Source organism: Ciconia boyciana, chromosome 11, assembly GCF_034638445.1.
Source record: "Ciconia boyciana chromosome 11, ASM3463844v1, whole genome shotgun sequence".
NCBI classification, from domain to species: domain Eukaryota; kingdom Metazoa; phylum Chordata; class Aves; order Ciconiiformes; family Ciconiidae; genus Ciconia; species Ciconia boyciana.
Genome location: NC_132944.1, coordinates 6,532,199 through 6,551,385, shown reverse-complemented (window position 1 = coordinate 6,551,385; position 19,187 = coordinate 6,532,199). Strand labels below are relative to the sequence as shown.

Sequence of the window (19,187 nt, the reverse complement as noted above, 5' to 3'; positions counted from 1 at the left end):
TTTTGGATGGGGTTTCAGTGAAGTCACTGGGAAGGCAGGTGTGGGAGGGATTAACTTTAGAAGGCTACTGGAGGTCACATCTTACTCAAGTAGTTTAGTAAAAAGGAACACAGCAGATCAGATCAAGTCTAGTTAAGCTGTTGCCATAACCTAAAAGATAATATACAGCTGGACTTCTACTAAAATATTTCTAACCATTCGTAAAGCAAGCTAGCAGTAGTGTCAGGCTGTAACAAGTACTGTAAAACAGTACATATCCCACAGTTCTGAAAAATGCTAAGAACTGGAAAGTGTTCTAGGATAGGAGACTGCAGAGTGGCATTTTTTGTTTAAAATTAATTTGCGTGGGTAGAGAAAGTAACATCTTAACTCTGCATAATACAATAGCTCTTGAAACCTTGTAACTTGGGCATCTAGTATGTGAGAGGCAGCAGGATTCACAGGTATTGCACTTTTTTACTATTGAGTGTCATGTTAGTCTCCTTCATAGGTGCTGAAGGTTACAATATTTAAGCTAGAAGCAGGGAAAGAGACAGGTTGTGCATTTAAAATTTTATTTTACAAATTCAATTCCCTTTTGACTTCTTTATCCTTTAAAAAAGAACACGTGCTTTTTCTGTAGTGATGGTACATGACAATGCCTGGGCACATGTAGCAACACAATCTAGATGCAAAGAAAGGGAAAATCTGAGACGCCTCTTTCTCTAAGTGACCCTGGTCTTGGGCACTTTCATTCCTAAAAGGAATTAGTATTTGTAAGGCAAAGGGATTCCTCCAGCTGGGACCATGGTAACCATAGCTGTGTTCCTTTCAAGCATTTTCAGACTTATTTTATCCAGTTACCAAATACTTTCCACCACCTTGGTGACTGCCTTAGCAATAAGACACAAAAGCAAAGGCTCTGCTTAAAAAGCAGTACAACCACCCCCTTTAGCACTTTTCACGTGGCAGTGTACCAAACCTGGAGGGTTTTTGGTGCTACAAAAATTGGTAATTGTTTCTGCCTGCTAAATTTTCACATCTATTTGATGTAATAGCTTATAGCCTATCACACCATAGACTTGGCATAGATTTTGTTACTGTATTTAGTATATGACCATACCAAAAACCTTTTGCTATGACAAATTCAAATCAAAACATCAGTTTTTGACACTCCTTTGTGTACAAAACTTGGTATTCATCCCTCTTTGCATCTATAAAAGCAACTTTTAAAAGTTTCATTAAGAGAATAAAAACTAAACTAAACAGTTTCTCTTCTGAGAAGTGATAGCCTGGTTCACATTTTAACAAGAAAAATATTACTACAAACTATAACGTTTTTTGCAAGTTCACCTCCTTATTCCAGCAAAGGAGGTCAATGGATAAATGTGCTTTGTAAGCTGGTCCAATCTATCAAATGAGCTATAAAACAGTCCTTTTCTCTAAGGAAAAAGTTTGGTCAGAACTTCACATTTTCTTCAAGAAATTTCAGGTGGCGTGCCTTTGCACTGTAACTTGCATACTTGTCTCCCATATACTCCCGCAACTGCAGCTGTTTAGAACACACAAAAAAACCCCACAAAATTTATTGACATTGAGCAAGGAAAAAGCAGGAACTACCAAAATACTAAAAAAAAAAAAATACCAAAGCACTCAGTTGAAAGCAGCATGTGAAGTTTGACAACATAGATGGGAGGGAAGAAAAATGGAAGAGTCTGTTGCCTGAAGGCAAGAGAGTTCCAAATCCACCCTACAATTTAAAATATAAATCAGATCTTCACAGGTTATACTTACCCATGCAGTATTTTATTTGTAACCAAGTTTTGAATCAAATGAGCTGGAGGTATTGCTCACTCACCTCTATTAGGAATAGATATTAAACTGTTTCTCACTTTGGACATAAGGGGCATTAGGCAAAGGAACGTGAAGGCAAAAAATTACAGTTCAAAAGAAATTATTATAGGAGAAATACCACAAAGTTACTCGCATCCCTTGCATCTTCTGCAAACTCAGGGACCATGGTACAATTCTAAAGCTCCTACGCTTTCTGAAGAATTTGTGGTTGAACAGTCCACATCCAGAATCAAATTTTTTAAGATTGAAAATGACAACATGCTTAGGCCCTTGCTGCCAACTACATCAACACTTTTTGGAATCAAGGTTTGCACTACTATATCAATATCTAAGGGGGGGGGGGGGGGGGGGCAGGTAGTAAAGACCCTGCTCATTTATCTATAAAGAAATTAAGCAATTTTAATATGAAAGACATTCACCTCTCTTTTCACTTCATCGTCTTCTTCCATGATGCTGTACACCTTCTCAAGAAGTTTCACTCCCAATCCTTGCACCACATCAGATCTCAGGATTTCAACCATTCTCCTAATCTTGTCAGGAACTGATAACATATCTAGTGGAAAAAAAAAAAAAAAAAAAAGATCAATGCAGTAATAATTACTTTCAGTATAGTCAATTTTCATACTCTATGCAGAAGAAGGATATGGGATGACATTGTAAATATTATGACAGCTGACCATTTGCATAAAATAACTTTATCTGAAGTGGCTAGCTAGAACGTCTGAACTGGCTAGCTAGAACGATCAACAAACATGGTGAATCAGAAGCACTCAGATGCCAACTCTTAAGACACTGGACAGTACAAAGTCAACACAGGCATGGTTTGCACAATTAGGTCCCTGTAACTTTGTTTCAGGTGGTTCCTGTATACTATATTACAAATATTATTTGAATGAAAAGTACTACTCTCCGATACTACACCACCACCCAAACATTTTAATAATTCAATCACTTGTACTTACAGCAAATGTAAAAAAAGTTTAATCACTGTAAAACAGTAATGGCATCGTTTCTGCCATCTGCCTGTTTGTCTCAACAGCCTTTGAATCTTTTGCTCCTCAGCTGAAGCTGCCAACAAGAGATAGTAATTTTATAAGGGGAGGCCTCCATTAGGAACTGAACTCAGAACGGTAGCTTGCTCTTTTAATCACTGAAATCACCAACACTCCTTTAATACGATGGATCACCTTCTGAACATAAAATATCTGATCTAATTAAAATAAGTTTCAGCTCAGAAATGCAGTGGCTCTGTCATCCCAAATGGTAGTAAATAAATAGCTAGAGGATCTCACTATACAATACTTGAAGAGTGAGAAAAACAGACAGGAAAAAAAATACCACTGAAATTTGTACCTTCAACGTTCTGTCATACCTGTTTAGAGACAAACTCTTTCAACATATTTTACTTTAGCTATGCAGAATCAATTTACCAGAGTAAAATCCAGTGTTGTCCCATTGCTTTGCCTATCACCAGACTAGTTACAAGTAGAATCCTTCTCATTTAAAACAATAAGTACAAGGAGGTCTGAGACTTCAAAAACCTTCCCTCAGCTTTTTCACTTGTTCTTGTTGCATAGTAAGTGCAGTCATAGCAAATACAATTTTTTCTTGCTTTTTGGAATACATACACATAGTTACAGTCTAAGCCAGACCTTAAATATGAAAAATTATTTGATTCTTGCACCTGTATCTGTAGGAAAAATAAGCTTGCCCAAATTCTCCAATAAGGATGAACTTCTACTCGTACAAACCTCCACTGTTGTTAATGCTTTGTGTACAATTTCAGCTTTATCCATAATTCACAAAGCTTTACAGCTATCAAATCGTTTGAATGCCTTAAAAATCTTATTTCAAAATACTCAATGCCAACTGTTCATTTTGGAAGCTTCTAAGTATAAGTCACATGGGAAAACCTCATATTGCAGACCAGCTTTCTCTCTTCATTAGTAATTACACAGATCGATCACACGTTCCTTTCATTGGCAAGTAAACCACAACTAGAGCAGTTTTGCACAAAAAATTATTTAGAAAGATGTTTACTTCTGTAAGCATTATTGAGACTTGAGAAGAAATAAGAGTGGATTGTCTTCTGCTGCCCACTAGCAGGTTTTCTTTGGTTATTAGCAGTTGACAACCATTCATTTAAATAACAGAGCAACAGACCTGAAGAAATCTCTTCAAATTTTAATTCCTCTGATTCATCAGGTGATTTTCCATGCAAAATCAAAGTGTCTCGATATTTTCTATGAAGTTTAAACTCTGTGGCTGGAGTCGAAGTTACACAGTATTCAGAGTTCTCCTTAGAGTCCATTTTCAGTGTCCATGTCATTAGCTGCACCAAGTCATTCATTTCATTCATATTGCTTTTTCTAATAGAGGAGAAATAAGATGTAATTCAGTCACCATTCACGATGCAACTTCCACCTTGCATTCAGAGGACTTTCAATAGGTTTAGTGAGGTCCTGCTAAGTATTCCATGCTAAATTACTTCTTGTGGTGCAGTTTTATCAATAGCAACATTATCAGTATTTCATCTAACAAAGGCTCAGAGCCCATTCACCTAGCAACAATTCACAATCCTATCGGCTACTGCTACCTGTGTAGCTACACCTGTGCTAATGCAGCAAATCATAGTTTTTGAAAAGCTGCTTACACTGACAAAATCAGAAATAAATTCAGCCTCATTCACAGTGGAAAGGAAGCATACTGGCACCTTTGAACTCATGCTTTTAATGCATTCTGACAGTATATGTCCTTTGATGCTGGAAGGTTGGTTTGCTGGGAAGCTCCAGTTGACAAAAAACAGAGGTAGACAATCACAGAGGGGCAACAATTACATGGAGTTTGTTTTCTTTATGCATCACATACTTCTTCAATCACTCACTATGTAGAGATAAACTGAAAGCAATTCCTGCCATTTTTTTCCACTCCAAGTCAAGGTCCAATATAGGAGTGAACACTCTTGCACAGTATTAAAATACAATACTTACTTCTCCTTGGAATCGCCATCAGACTTATCTGTAGAGCTTGTGGAAGAGCTTAACTCATCATCAGACAGACAATGGGTTACTCTCTTTCTCTAAGTGAAGAGGGAATAAATGACAAAAATTCTAATAGTCAAAAGTAATTTATCAATATAGCATGAATTACTTTTCTTACACAGAAAAAAACTCAACAAGCATATTTTTACAGACTCAGCTTGATAATATTTAAAAGGTGTAACCTTTGGTTTTACATACAAGCTAATACACAGGACATACTTTATGAAATGTGTATTTGACTAGCGTTACATCTCAGTCGTGCAGTTTTAACCACTACAAATGCTTCACCAAGTGCCTCTATTAAAAGCAATTAAATCGTGTACTTTTATAATATAATGGGCTAAGAACGGACAAAGTCATTACCCTTAGCCCATCTACTGGCCTTTAATACACATTTTAAAATAATATTTAAATATATTTTTATCAGTTCAGTAAGTTCCCTGCATTCCCTAAATTATATGGAGGCTTTAACCACTTCTGTCTCTACAGTCTTGTGTTCAATGCATAGCATAATATGCAAAAACATCACTTGCATATGCACATACAACTAGTGTGTACTAACCTTACGTAATCTCAGTTTGTGAATGCAGATGAAGTTTTTGCATTTAGATGCCACTTATAAGCATACACACGTAGGTCAAACATGCAAAACACCTTCCATGCAAGTTCTGGGCTGAGGACAACAGAGCCTACACTTTGAAATTTCAGACTAAAATTGCTTCACAGTTACTCTTCTGCATTTATTGGCATTATTAATGTTCCCCTGGTGTTGCAGAAGATTTTTGTCCAATGTACGTTTAAGATCTTAAAAAAATACTTTCTAATTAGACAAGGAAGAGTATGTTAACAGAAACTATTCACCTTTTTATCTAGCATCTATTCCTTATTGCCAGCACATAAACGTATGCACTTAACATGACTGCAAATTTAAAAAAAAAAAAAAATTCAAACACCACTACCAAAGCAAAGTTAGATGTACCAGGCTAAAGGTAGTGTGTTGTTAATAGAAATTTAAAGTACACTACTCATCTATAACTAAAGCATAGTTCAGGATAAAATTTTTCCCTTCCAAAATAAAATAAACCCTGCAATTTAGAGAGCCCAGAACAATCAGTAAGAGGTCCCTAGCCTTCATCTCTGACAAGTGGAGTGAAAATGCACAGTGAGGCTAGAATTTTAAACTGATCTAGTCAAAGAAAAAGGTGGATTAGACATCTGTACTCTACCCTAGCACTTATAAAGCAATATATAGAGAACTGTGCGCCCCTATTGACTGAGAGTTTCTTCCACACGTAGAGGTTTTTTTAAATATCATTTTCTTCCCAAATTGTGCCTGCATTCAAATATTTCAAAAGCAGATGACCCCAGTTTACCTGAGAAATACTGGGACCTGATGAGGAGTGAGCAACTTTAACATGATTTTCCATATATGATTTTGCTTCAACTACAGCACTATTTGATGTTCGTCTTGCTGGAATCACTGGAAGGATGACATTTTTACAATATTTACAACTTAGCTGCATGTATTTTGAATTAGTTTCATGCTCATGCAAGAAAAAGTCTATCACCTGGCAGAAGACAGGCAGGTAGGTATTCTGCTAAGAGAAAACACTGAAGCTTCTATCTGAAAGGTGTATATTCTGCGCTTCGTGTACATTTCAAAGACAACTTGTCACCACTAAACACAACTGAACATAACTGAATAAGAAGCAGAAAAATAAACACGTTAACAGAAATTTTTATTTAACACAGAACTAGACCCTTAGTGCATCTTTCTGAAGATGTTAGTGAAGAACAGACAGCAAGTTATAATTTCTTCACAAAGATGTTATCAGCCTACTTATACATAGAATGTTAATGTGCAAACATAAAAATTACCAGAGGGAAACATCTCCTCCCGAGACTGTTTCAGCCTCCTTCGTTCTCTTGCTGACAAGGGCCGTTCCTTCAAAAGAAGTTAATTTGATATTAATTAGCTATCACCACAGTGGCTTTTGTTATCTAATCACCTATAAAGCAAAAAAACCTTTTTCAACTAACATGGAAGAGAGCTATTAGAGTAGACCTTCTGATCATCTAACAAATGCTTAATTATTTACTACAAAATGATCTTGGTCAATTAGACTAATATACACTCTAGAAGAGTAGCTTCTGACCTCCCTGGTTTAGCAAGGCAACTTCTCATCCTGCACTGACCAGGTGCTTGACAGGACTTCCATTAGGTAGGAAGCTACTATACATCTCTTTACTCACTGTGCATACACTCAAAGAACAAACTGCTCAGAAGGAACAAGAGACAAAAATAAGCTGACACAGTATTCAGCACTAACCTTTGAAATGGCAACTTGACTGGTTTTGGTGCTATTTACAGATTCAGAGACTTCAGCAGCATTCTGCTCTGCACAGCTCTGTGTTGTCTTTGCGTTCACATCCGAAGGAAAAGGTAAAGGCTGAGGAGCAGCTGCTCTGAACTTGAAAGAGAAGGGAGCAAGAATTTATACCTTTTTTATTAAAAGTTAAAGTATTCTGCAATCTAGAAGACATTCTTGCATGGTAAGGCTGGATGCCAGAGGTTTTGGATCCTACTGTAACCTCCTCACATCTCCCAACTTCATCCCTCCCTCTCCACACTTCTGCTTGCTTCCACTTCCCTTCTCCCTATCTCTACATCTTATCTCCCTCCTCCCAGACTATTTTTCAGCCAATGCTTTTGCAACTGTCCCCACCCTCAAATAGCAAAATCCAAGAGAAAAATAGGATATGATACTGAAAACCAATCACCCTCTTCTCTATCCCTGTATAGCCAGTGCCTTTCCCCAAAGAAATCTCTCTGCTCAGTGTGGAAGCATTGACAGGAGCCCTATCTTATGTGCACGTGTAAGGGCCAAGATTTTCTTCCTAGAGTTTGCACTCATAAGCTAAGGGCAGCCATTACATGTGTCTGTTCTAAAATACTAGTAATCTACTACCCGCTACAAGTGGCCTTATCCACAACAGTCAGGAAAAGTACTGCTATATATTTTGTAGTCACAGTGAGAAGTCCTGATGGAAATTGCTAGGAAAGACTGTAGCACAGCAAAAGCAAAGCCCACAGTTCACTGTGTTTCCTTGCACCCACCTGGCACACCCACCTCACACTTGTGAGGGTTATGGAGATTTTCAAAGATTTACACAGACTGCTTCTAAAGGACATCTTGAGTGTTCTGCATTTTGTTACCAATGAAGTTATATAGGTACACATGAAACAAGAACAGCATAAAAAACCCCACCCTTTTTAAAAAATATAGGTCCCATTTAAAGAGTAAAAAATGCAGGAGTCTTAAAGGAAAGAGGAGAATTATTTTCTGAGTATCTGCACCTTCTCTGAACAGACTTCAGCTAGCTCTCTTTTCTTCTGTCGTCGCTGCCGTGAGAGAGAGGGTTCACTGACAGAACTATGAGGCTGCAAGTGGGAAGTAACTTTTTCCTGAGCATCTCCTGAAGCTCCATTACCGATGTCATCCTAATAAGTAAAAGTATTTTTAAAAACTGTAGACATGCCAATTCCAGATTTACACATACACACTTTTTAAAAAAATCAGCACAGGCCACTTTACTATTTGGACTGCATCCACCTTAACATATCACAGTAACAACCACAATAAACTCTTACTTGATAGACAGTTAGAAAAAAAATACCTGCTGTACCAGCATTTTTAAGCTACTAAACCTTCAAAGAAGGACACTTACTTGAATTACAACAGGAACAAACGGGGCTAGCAGCTTTTCAGTAGAATCCAAGCTCTACAATAGATAATGACTTCTCATTAGAAAAGTGCATACAAAAATCTCACTGTAGACCAAAATGCAATGAAAAGACAGTCACCACCTGTTACCTCCCCATCCAAATCAGGACCAGCTCGAGATTAGCCAGGCCTATTTAGAACATAGAACAAAGAAGTTACAAAACTATTCTTACCATCTCTCTTTTCAGCTGGAAAAGAAAATTGTTGTTCCCTGTAAAAACAGAATTTTCATCATCTAGATGCAAGCCTAAAAATACTTCACCATGTTGCCTTTGCAAATCTGAAACCAAGGCTCCTAGCTACTTCAGCGTCTCAATAATTGTATCAGTAGCATCCTACTTTGACAGAAAAACATGTGCAGCAGCTCTCTAAATTTCAAGAGCTAGCCATTAGTTAAATCTATTTCAAGTAAGCATAAATACATTACCAGGTCAGTTTGCTTTTGGTCTTTTGATACAGGCTGCAGGAGTTTCAAAGTGTCACCATGTTCTTCTATAGCATCAACAGAAGACTGCTTAGAATCAACATCTTCAGCTTCAAAAGCTTGCTTTGCTCTTTGCTGTAGTCCATTTTCCTGAATTGGTGGGCTACTGGATGTTATTTTAGAATTCCCTGGAACATTTAAATACTTTGCTTTAATATTCTCTGGAATACGCTCACTGCCACACTTCTCACTTCCATACTTCATCCTTTCAGATGGTAAGATATCAATGTTCACGTCACTAACTGTAGCTAAGGAGTCTGTCAGGTTGTTCAAATCATTATTGCTTGGTTTTCTTTCCAACTCAACAGCTGGTTTCTCTGAGGGACAAAATTTGGTGGCTTTATATTTGATAATGCAGTCTTCTTCATTCTAGAATTAAAAGGAAAACAAAAAAAATGAATTATCTTTTGGGTATTATGCATATATGAAAGAATAAGCACCGAAGGAAAATCATTAACATACCAGAATACATAAACTGCAATGAAATTATGATCAATTACAGATTAAGAGCCTCAAAAAAGCTGCAACCCTCATTTTTAAAAAGATACAGGCTGCATTTGCAAATGACATATTTCAGGCATTAGTTTATACACATACAGTACATCTACTTTTCACCAGGACCATGAAAGAAAAGTTGTACTCCCTTGGCTCTTCCATAAGGGAGGAGCCAACCAGTACCAACAGTTTTTAAGATGTACTACACCATATGCATTCAGTATTTCAGCACTGAAAGCTTAAATCCACAATAGCAGACTCATTACAGAAAATAAAAAACATGCACAAGACTAACCATCACAAAAGATTTGTTCTAAACACTGGAAAGAATTCCAACAATAAACAATTTTTGGTTGTAACTGTTTTTTCCAGTCAAAAACATATATTTAAAAATGATTACCACTTGTCATCAAATATTTGAAAAAATATTTGACTTCAAATACTCCATGAGTAATTCACATAGTGACCCACAAATGAAAAAAACAGATGTTGTTTAGTTAACATCTTAGAGTTAAGACATTGCAATTAGTTTTACTGATCCACAGCTGTTTGTTTACTTCCACTCTTGCCTAAACACAATTCCTTCATATGAATTTTACACATTTCTAGGAATCAGATCTATGTTCTTATGAATGCTCAAGGCACTTATAAAACTGGTTTTTTTCCTCTAGAAAAAGCAAGTGGGTTTTGGTTTTTTTGTTGTTGTTTGTTTGGTTTGTTTTTTAAAGAAAAAATATGTATCTCACAACTTTGTATTTCCTGGCTTGCTCAAAGGAGTGGTTTTGGTGTGTAACCTTCCTGCTATGAGAGTCATTCTTAACTGAGACCACAGAACAAGGATCTTTAGGTTTAGAATTCACTGTTTTCTTATGACTTCTGGCTGCTTTCCTGTAAAGAAAATGAAAGTTGCTTATTCAGTCACCATCAACAAGACTTTAAGATATTTCTTTAGATTATACTAATTAAAAAAATCCACTCTACTAAACAGCTTACATAGAGTATAAGATACTGGACTTTTTCAACAGACCGCACAACATACTCATTTTCATCTCTATAAAAGGAGCTTAAAAACATCATTCAGTCTCTGCCAGCAACGTACACTTGTTCTGCAGAGCACCAAGATCAGTCCTATCTGGAGGCAGTAAAATAACTGACTAAACCTGACAAAGAAAAATAATTACATCAGTGAATATCAAAAGGAACTTGGTGTTACAACTCTCAACTGATAAATGGCCTCAAAGAACCATATGGAAAGATGTATGTCTCACAGCACTTCCTTGAAAATACTGGTGCTACTTTTTTTTTTTAACTCTCTGAATAAGCTGTGCAATCTTAACCATTGCACAGTTTTATTCTGCATTTGCAGAAAAAGCTAGTATCCATTCTAATTCCCTTCTGTTTCTCAAAAAAATCTGAAGAAACTCCTATGTTCATATGGTTTGTAACTGCACATAACAGAACTAATTTTATCCTGCTACAAAAAAATAGGAGAACTTGTAAAACAAAGACCACAGTAACATGAATATTTTGCACAGAATCACTCAAATGAAAATATCTTACGCCTTCGTGGCTTCCAAAAACAAAGAAATTTGGTGCCTGATATATGGCTGTCGTAGTATGCTTTTCACACTAGGTCTTTCCTCAGGTTTTTTACTGAGCATAGTTCGTATTATTTCTACCAACTGTGGGCTGTAATCCTTTGGCATGGGTGGCAACTGTAAAAGGAAAGGGAAGTCTGATATTATTTAACGTATTTGTCAATAGGAGCTACTGCTAGATTATTTATGCATGACAGTTATATTCAGCTACATACTTTGCATTAAAAATAGTTCCATTGTTCATGTGCTGAAAGTTACCCAAGTGCTTAAGATCAAACAGAATATAGAAATTCCAAGTGTTTTGTCTAAGAACTGTTCATAATTTTTTATTAATATCAGCAGTTAAAGTTCTGTGAATAGGCTTACAAATTTATATAAAATAAATCCATGTTAACTTCATTATATACCAAAACAAGACAGACACTTAAATAAGCCAGTCTTACCTAACAGGAAAATGGCATCACCTGGATAGTGATTTAATTCTTTGCACAGTGTTTAAACCAGAAGCAAATTAAGTCAGTCATCTCAGAACTTTGAAAACTAATCAATATACTAGTTACACAAAAGGGTAACAAGAAACTCTAGCAGTATCTACAAATGAATAACTCCCTGGGTCTGATATTACATCATATACCCACATGAAATACCAGTCTTACAACATATTTGATGATGCATGTACGATGCAAAATATTTTTAACTCCATGAAATATTTGATTGGAAAAGATAATCTCAAGTTCTAGACAGAAAATTCAAGCACAGATAAAAAAAATTTTAGAAGTTTTTACCTTTCCTTCAATAATTCGATAAACCAAAGAGTTCATGTCTTTAGCATTAAAGGCATGTTTGAGTGTAGCCATTTCATAAACGCAGCAGCCTAACGCCCAAACATCAGACTGAAAAAAGGGGGAAAAAAAACACAAACCATTTTGGGAACTTTTTATTAATTGTAGAAGTTTTATTTCCAGACTTAGTCACCTGCTTTCAAAGAGGCCTTTAATGACAGTAAACTAATTAAGACCAAACCCCATTGCAAACTTTTGGCTTCCGTCTCTTTTATTTTTAATTTTGATCAATGGAATTACTTTCTTCCAAGTATCACCAGATTTTTCTGAAAAGAAGCGTAGAAAGTTGCTGTTCATAGGGTTTTTTGTTTGTTTTCTTTTAAGTACAACATTGGTTCTAACTGGCAAATGAAAATCTTTTGATTTTTCATTGGAAGTACTGTTTCCCCTCAGCTCTTGCTCATTGTAGACACTCATATTTATGGTGCGTGTGGTTTGCAGCAAGAGCTGAACAGGTATAGAAGAGCACGTTTGCTTTATTTTGTTGTATTTTAAATTCACAGCAACACTGCTTATTTCTCTACTTAAAATATCTTTTTTTTTTTTAATGCTGCTGTTATGTCTAATACAGACTTTTGAGTATAAAGCTTCCTGTCTGTTATATAATAAATTTAGAAAATGCAGCTATCTAACATAGACCAACTTTGTTGTTTACATTGGCATGCTGTGATAGGTAGAGGCAGCCTGCTGAACACCTTGGCTGTGATAAGTTATCGCATGCTATGAATTCCCACCTACTGCAGCTAACACAGTTCCAGAAACAAAGGTCCCTGCGAATCTCTCCCCTATTTTTTTGTTTGGCCTTTGGGGACATTAAAAAGAGTTGGCAGCAGTAAGAAATTAAAAACAATATATAAGATTGTAAATTTCTCAGACAAACAAAATAAGTTGCCTAACGAAGTAGAAATGATATTTGCATTGACATACTCTACCTTGTAGTCGTAGGGTTTGTTAGAAAAGAGTTCAGGGCTCATGTAGTATGGTGTGCCTATGAGAGTGCTGGCCATGTCGTATTGGTTTTCCAACACTCTGGCTATTCCCAGGTCACCCACTTTGATTATATTTGTTCGTGTCAGAAAAACATTTTGAGTTTTAAGATCTCTGTGCAGAATGTGCTTTTCATGTAAATACTGGGGGAAAAAAACCACATAAATAGAGTTAAGTAACTCCTAATTGGTTCTTCTACACTGAAAAGTAAAATCACATTACACAAGTCAAAGAGGGAAAATATAAACGCAGAAAAGACACATCAAAGTCAGGAGTGCCTCTACTAAGGACAGTATTAGTGAATTAACATTAAGAACGACTGATATAGGCATGGACCCAAAACCTGACACTGTAAAATCTCCCTGTATGGCTCTAACAAGCCAGCAGAAAAGAGGAAATAAAAATGTAAAGTTAAGACTCAGACTTTAACTCACTTTCTGCTGCCTCCATTTCTTGACAATCATTTCTTAGTCTTAAGTATAAAATTTCAGTGGAAAATACAATGTGAGCTTTGTGTAAACAGGGAAGAAAATTAGTCTTCTAATAAACAAGAACAGGCAATACTGGAGACTTGTGTATGTCTGATCACAACAGGCAACTTTAAGATAGAATTTTCTGTCCAATTTCTTATTTCTTAGTGTGAACATTTATATCTGGTCTTTATTACTATAACAATTGTCTTTAAAGTTTGATCACCTCCAATTCCCAAATTTCAACAGAGTGAGATAAGATTTAATATAAATGATGAATTAGTAGTCTAAATTTACCATTAAAAAACACCAGAAAAACCACAGAACACAACATGCTTCTGAAATAATCTGCTTTTTTTTTTTAAACTACATTTTGAAAATTTAATCTAAACTTTCAAACCAGAGAAGCATTTGAGACTAGAATTGTAAACACCCTGGAGGTTACCATTGTCTACCCTGATACGGAGGTGTAGAAATAAATACGATAGCAATTTCTTACCTGAAATTGTTAATTTGACTGCAATGACCTGTGAACATTTTTAATGTACTAATAAACACTGTATTTAGATGCTAACCCAGCCAAACTGGAATTCAAAGCCTGCAGCCTAACTGTGGAATTTTTAAATAAAGGAAGAACCAAATTAAATTTACATCTGAAGGTGACAAAGTTATACTTTATTTACCTGCAGTGCCATGGCAATCTGGACAAACCACTCCACCACCTGATTCTCAGGCAAAAGTTTGCCCTTCTGCTCTTTAAGTTTGTGATACAGATCTCCTCCCTCGCAGAAGCCCATAACAATATACAACAGGCCATCCTCCCCCTGCCAGGACTCTCTGTAGGTGACTATGTTCGGGTGTTTCAACTGGGATAACAACTGTGCCTCTTGTTCTGCTGCTTTCCTCTCTCGGTTGGAAGCATTTTTAAGGTTTAACTTTTTGATGACATACTGTAAAAGAAATTGCAAGGTATATAATGAGAAATGAAAGTAACTATGCAGAAGACCTAGGGAATTCCCCAAATCTAAAGGAAATACAGTATTTGAAATCTCCACACATTATTCTATACAGAGACTGCAATTCGTCTAGCAGTTACACATCATTTCTACCATTACACCGTAAAAATGGAACCAGTGCGGCTATTCTATTCATCTACCTGAATGAAACTCTGCCCAGGAATTTTGTGGTGTTTTGCTTTCTTTTGACTAATGTTCACATTTATCTTTTTTTGCCCACTCTCACTTTAAATGTGTCTATCATTCATCTCTTAAGCCTGAAATACCTGTTTGTGCATCACAGTTACTCTCAAAATGGGCCACTTCAATATTAACTTTAAAAACATAACAACTTTAAGGAAAGTATGCAGTCATATGCAAAAAATGACAATGGAAGTCTAGGATAAAAGTCATCTGGATAGACTTATTTTGCTCTTCTCTGCTAGAAAACCAAACCCAACTCCCTTCATCTTCTTTTAAGGAAAAAAGGACTTTTCATTTCTGAAGAAGTGAAAGGAAACATATGTTCTTTGTAAAAAAAGAGAAGCTCAAGAAATAACATCTCACAACTTTGGCAAACATAGATCATACATTTGAAGACCAAACAAGTTGTTAAAATCTCAGTTTTCATCTCAGTTTTCTCAGCTTAGATTACAAATTCCTCATTATCATATTCACAAGAAATACCTAATAGAGCTGAATTTCTGAATGCACAAAATAACGCTGCTGAGCTTTTCAGTCTGTTCATTCTTTTCTGAAAAAACTTGTACCTGGCAGAAGACCCCCAAGGCAGAACTGACTTGGGATTAATTGCTTTGTACAAAAAGTCTATAAAACAGTGAAGCACAGGAGAATAGGAAAAAAGCTTCCATCAGGAAAAGAAATGTAGCAAGTAGAGATGCAGTTGGAGGGCTGGTATAGTTAAGGGCACATTGAAAAAATACTTCCTCAAAAATCTGAAAGCAGACATAATTTACTTTTTTTAAAACTTGCCTTAAAACTGTGTGTTGCATTTATGAGTTTTTGCATATGCAGGCTTAAACTTGTTCAAGAAGAAATGAACTGTTACAGGGAAGTAGAGACTTCTGGTCATACTGAAAGAGCCAAAAGGTCTTACGCTCATTCCTAAGTTTCTTTTATTCTGTATTAAGATGAATTTAGAATTTTTTAAAACTACATATGAAAGCTGTTATTTACTTCCCTAATATGTACTATGCCAAATGTTTTTCTAAGGAATTTCAGGTTTTAGCAAAAATATAATTGAAGCTGAAGATGAGACAATAAAATCCACAGCACGTGTTCATCATACACAGCACCAATATTTAGGTCTGACCTGGCCCACTTCCTGATGCAAATTTTGTGGTAATCACTTTTAAGGCATCAGCTTTCCATGGAACAATCATACCATGGTCACACCTGATCCCACTCTTACCTGAGAGCTTTTAAATCAAAATATCTAAAAAAAAATTTTTACTTACTCAATTTCAGTGTCCTGGGCAATTACTTAGGGTGTCTACTTCCCAGGCTGGCCAATTTAGTCTGGCACATTTAATTAGTCTTGAGGAAGACTGCCCCCTATATACCAAGGGAACCAATTATGCAGGAAACAACAGTACCTCGTGATTCTGTGTTTCAGAAGTCTGCTGGATATTAGACAAGCTCCTCAATTCTTATAACCTGTGACGACACACAGGTCCCAAGAGGAATATAACAAAACTAATTGTATACAGCGTCATCTAAGTTTAAAATACAATAGAAATGCTGTAACTACTGCATTCTATATGACAAGCCAACTACAACCGTATCTTTGGGCATGGAAACCAAAAGCTTTTAGCTTTGTATCAGCAGCTGTCTTTAGACAATATACGACCAAAATGCAAAAAGCATGCATATAACCGAACTTTAAACATGACATTGGTTATCTTTGGTTTAATGAGCATGTTATCCTGGCAAGATTCCCATGAAGTCTATTGCAATGCTCTTCCACCTTATTTGATACCAAATTGTGTACAAATTACTTTTTTTGTTTTGTTTTAAACGTCTGGAGCCACTTCACCTTCTCCACAAAAAAACAGCATTCAGTTAACAGCAAATACGCTTAAATAAAATATAATTTATTTCACAGAACATGTAGCACTATGCCAAAGCCACAATAAAAAACTCCAATCATCCTGCTACAGAAGAAAGCTTATAAAAGTTGGCAAAAGATAAGACAGAGTAAAATGTATCAAATATTTAAGATACAACAACAACGATAAGGAAGCAAGGCTCTTGCCAATGTTAATGATCAGCAGCATGACAAAGAGGTGAAATCCAAGGACCTGTATACTGTTGAAAGTCACCTCAATGCACTGTTTACTTTTAGGACGACAAGGTTAGCAACTCTTTGCGGACATTGGACTATGCACCATGGTGACTGGCCTGGAGGGAACAAGTGCTGCCATCGCTGCTACCCAACCCACAGGTCGTAGGGATTCGCCTTTGGATTCCAGCCTCTTCCCTGCCTTCATCCGGAAAGGACGCACCCTCTGATCACTACTGGGCACAAACGTGTCATCTCTAGTCAAATCCTGGGCATAAGGCTCACACCCAAGGTTTCTGTGGTACTGCTCTGCGGGTGTTCTCCATCCCCACTTCTTTATCCTCTCGCATTTTCTATCAAACACACCTGCTTTGGCCAGGCAAGACAGATTATTTCAGATTTCCAACAAAAAGACAAAGAAAAAAATACTTGCACTTCAACTCTGACATAACCAAAAATTTGCCAGGTTCTGCCACAGCCGATACAGCAAACACAAAGCCCATCTTCTTTCAGCAGAGTTGATGCCAGCAAAAGCCAACACCAGAAGCTGTTTTTTCCATCCTTGCTATCATTTTTATCTCTACCACATGTGCATGTTGTAAACAGACTACACGAGCCAAGAGCAACCTTTTCTGCTTCATGCTAGAAAGAGCAGGCTGTATTTCCCTGTCACCCAAAGGACTACCAAAGCTAGGTTTTCCTCCCCAAAACAAGGGATTATGCATTAAAAAAACAATAAGCAGTTTTATTTAAATGAAAAAAAAGTGAAAAAAAGTGAGGATTTGGGGGGGTTGGGTTTCAGGGGGTTTTTTTGAGATTAAAATGGGAAAATAGAGAGTCTTCTCCAGAAGACCATTAATAAAGGTCTTTTCATTTCATTAATAAAGACCTTTAATAAAAGTCTTCATAGACAGGGGAGGAAAACAGGAATACCTCGACAGGCAAGCCCAGCTCACGTGGCTGCAGTCACACCTCAACACCAGGTCATGGTCACAGCTGCACCCCGACACCAGGCCACAGCCCTGGGCGTGCTCGGGGCTGTCGTCAGGGCCACAGGCCAAGGCCGGGCCACAGGTCGCACCCCCCAACCAGGCCACGGCCCCAGCGGCACCCCCAGAGCAGGCCACGGCCATCCCCCTCACACCAAACCACGGCCGCAGCCGTGCCCCCCTGCGACCAGCCCCTCGCTACCTGCTTGCTGTCCTGCTGGTGCCGCACCAGGCTCACCTCCCCGTAGCTGCCCTTCCCCACGGCTCGGAGGAAGCAGTAGGCAGCCAGGGGCATCCTCCCGCAGCCCGGGCCCGGGCCCGGGCCCGGTCAGTGCCCGGCTGCCGGCGCCCCCAGGGCCCGCCCGCCCGGCAGCGCGGCCGCCGCTGCCATAGAGATGCCCACGGCTCCCCGCTGCCATAGAGAGCACGCCGTGCCGGCGTGCAGAGCGGACCGCCGCACGTCTCTATGGTGCGAGCGCCCCGCGGCCATTTTGGAAGCGGGTGAGGCGGCCATGTTAAGAGTGGGAAGGGAGGCTGCGGGAGGTGTGGGGCAGGCAGCAAGCGGTCGTGGTGAGGCAGGCTTTCCCTCTTCTTACGGCCCGAGAAGCAGAGCCGCCCCCTCAAAAACAGTGTCTCACGAGGGTCGTTGGCGTGCTGCTCTGTGAGACCCGTGTGCTGAGCCCTGGGGAAGGGTGGGGATAGGGACACGGTGACAGCCCTGTGGGCAGCTGTGCCACAACACCCCACAGCACCACAATGGGCCCCACCACCCCACCGTGTGCCCCGAGGCATGAGGTGGCTGGGGAGGCCTGGCAGAGCACAGCTGCTCTACAGAGCCATCCTGTCATGTTTGGATGGGGCAGAGAATTGGTTTAAAAGCTCCAGAGTGGTTTAAAAGGAGCTCCTGGACCTATCCTCCTGTGTTCCTCCCATGGCTGCACACCTCAGAAAGCTGATGGCAGGAAAAACAGAAAATACCCCAAATTCTGTAAACTTGAATATTTTATTGTCACTGAGCATTTAACTCCCAGTCCTCAAAGTTTGTTTCATGCAACGGAGGAAATTAAACCAGTTAAAAAGATGAAGAGAGAATTAATGCTGTCAGGACAACAAATAAAGAAAATGGGCCTTGTAGCAGCAAGCTGAATGGGTATTGATTGTGCAAGATGCAAGATCCTGGGAGCTTGGACCTGGGTTTCAGCCATGAAGATGGATAGGAAAGCATGTAATATGAAGTTTCTGGACTGCTCAGGACACGTGTCAAATAATACCTAAATCGGGTACCTGAGTGATATGCAGGATTACGGGAGGTAGTTTTTGAAGAGGCGCATAAATGGGTTTAAGAGACTGCAAGCTCTGTTATGGC

General features: G+C 38.2%; 1 protein-coding gene across 4 annotated transcripts; it reads right to left on the bottom strand.

The window, feature by feature from the left end:
• Positions 1-54: 54 nt before the first annotated feature.
• Positions 55-18,308, bottom strand: NEK4 (NIMA related kinase 4). Of its 4 annotated transcripts, none has more exons than XM_072875869.1 (16): positions 18,024-18,307; positions 14,219-14,485; positions 13,011-13,208; positions 12,022-12,129; positions 11,199-11,353; positions 10,385-10,526; positions 9,087-9,512; positions 8,604-8,657; positions 8,233-8,376; positions 7,205-7,345; positions 6,753-6,819; positions 6,248-6,354; positions 4,824-4,912; positions 3,997-4,202; positions 2,253-2,386; positions 55-1,531 (listed from the first exon to the last, which is right to left on the bottom strand). In XM_072875869.1, exons 1-16 carry the CDS (start codon positions 18,114-18,116, stop codon positions 1,439-1,441), a joined length of 2,424 nt encoding a protein of 807 aa, XP_072731970.1. In that variant the 5' UTR covers positions 18,117-18,307; the 3' UTR covers positions 55-1,438. The 4 variants fall into 4 exon arrangements, with proteins under 4 accessions (XP_072731970.1, XP_072731973.1, XP_072731972.1 ...); XM_072875872.1 differs by lacking the exon at positions 18,024-18,307 and adding an exon at positions 17,766-17,804; XM_072875871.1 differs by lacking the exon at positions 18,024-18,307 and adding an exon at positions 17,266-17,342.
• Between the last annotated feature and the right edge of the window lie 879 nt (positions 18,309-19,187).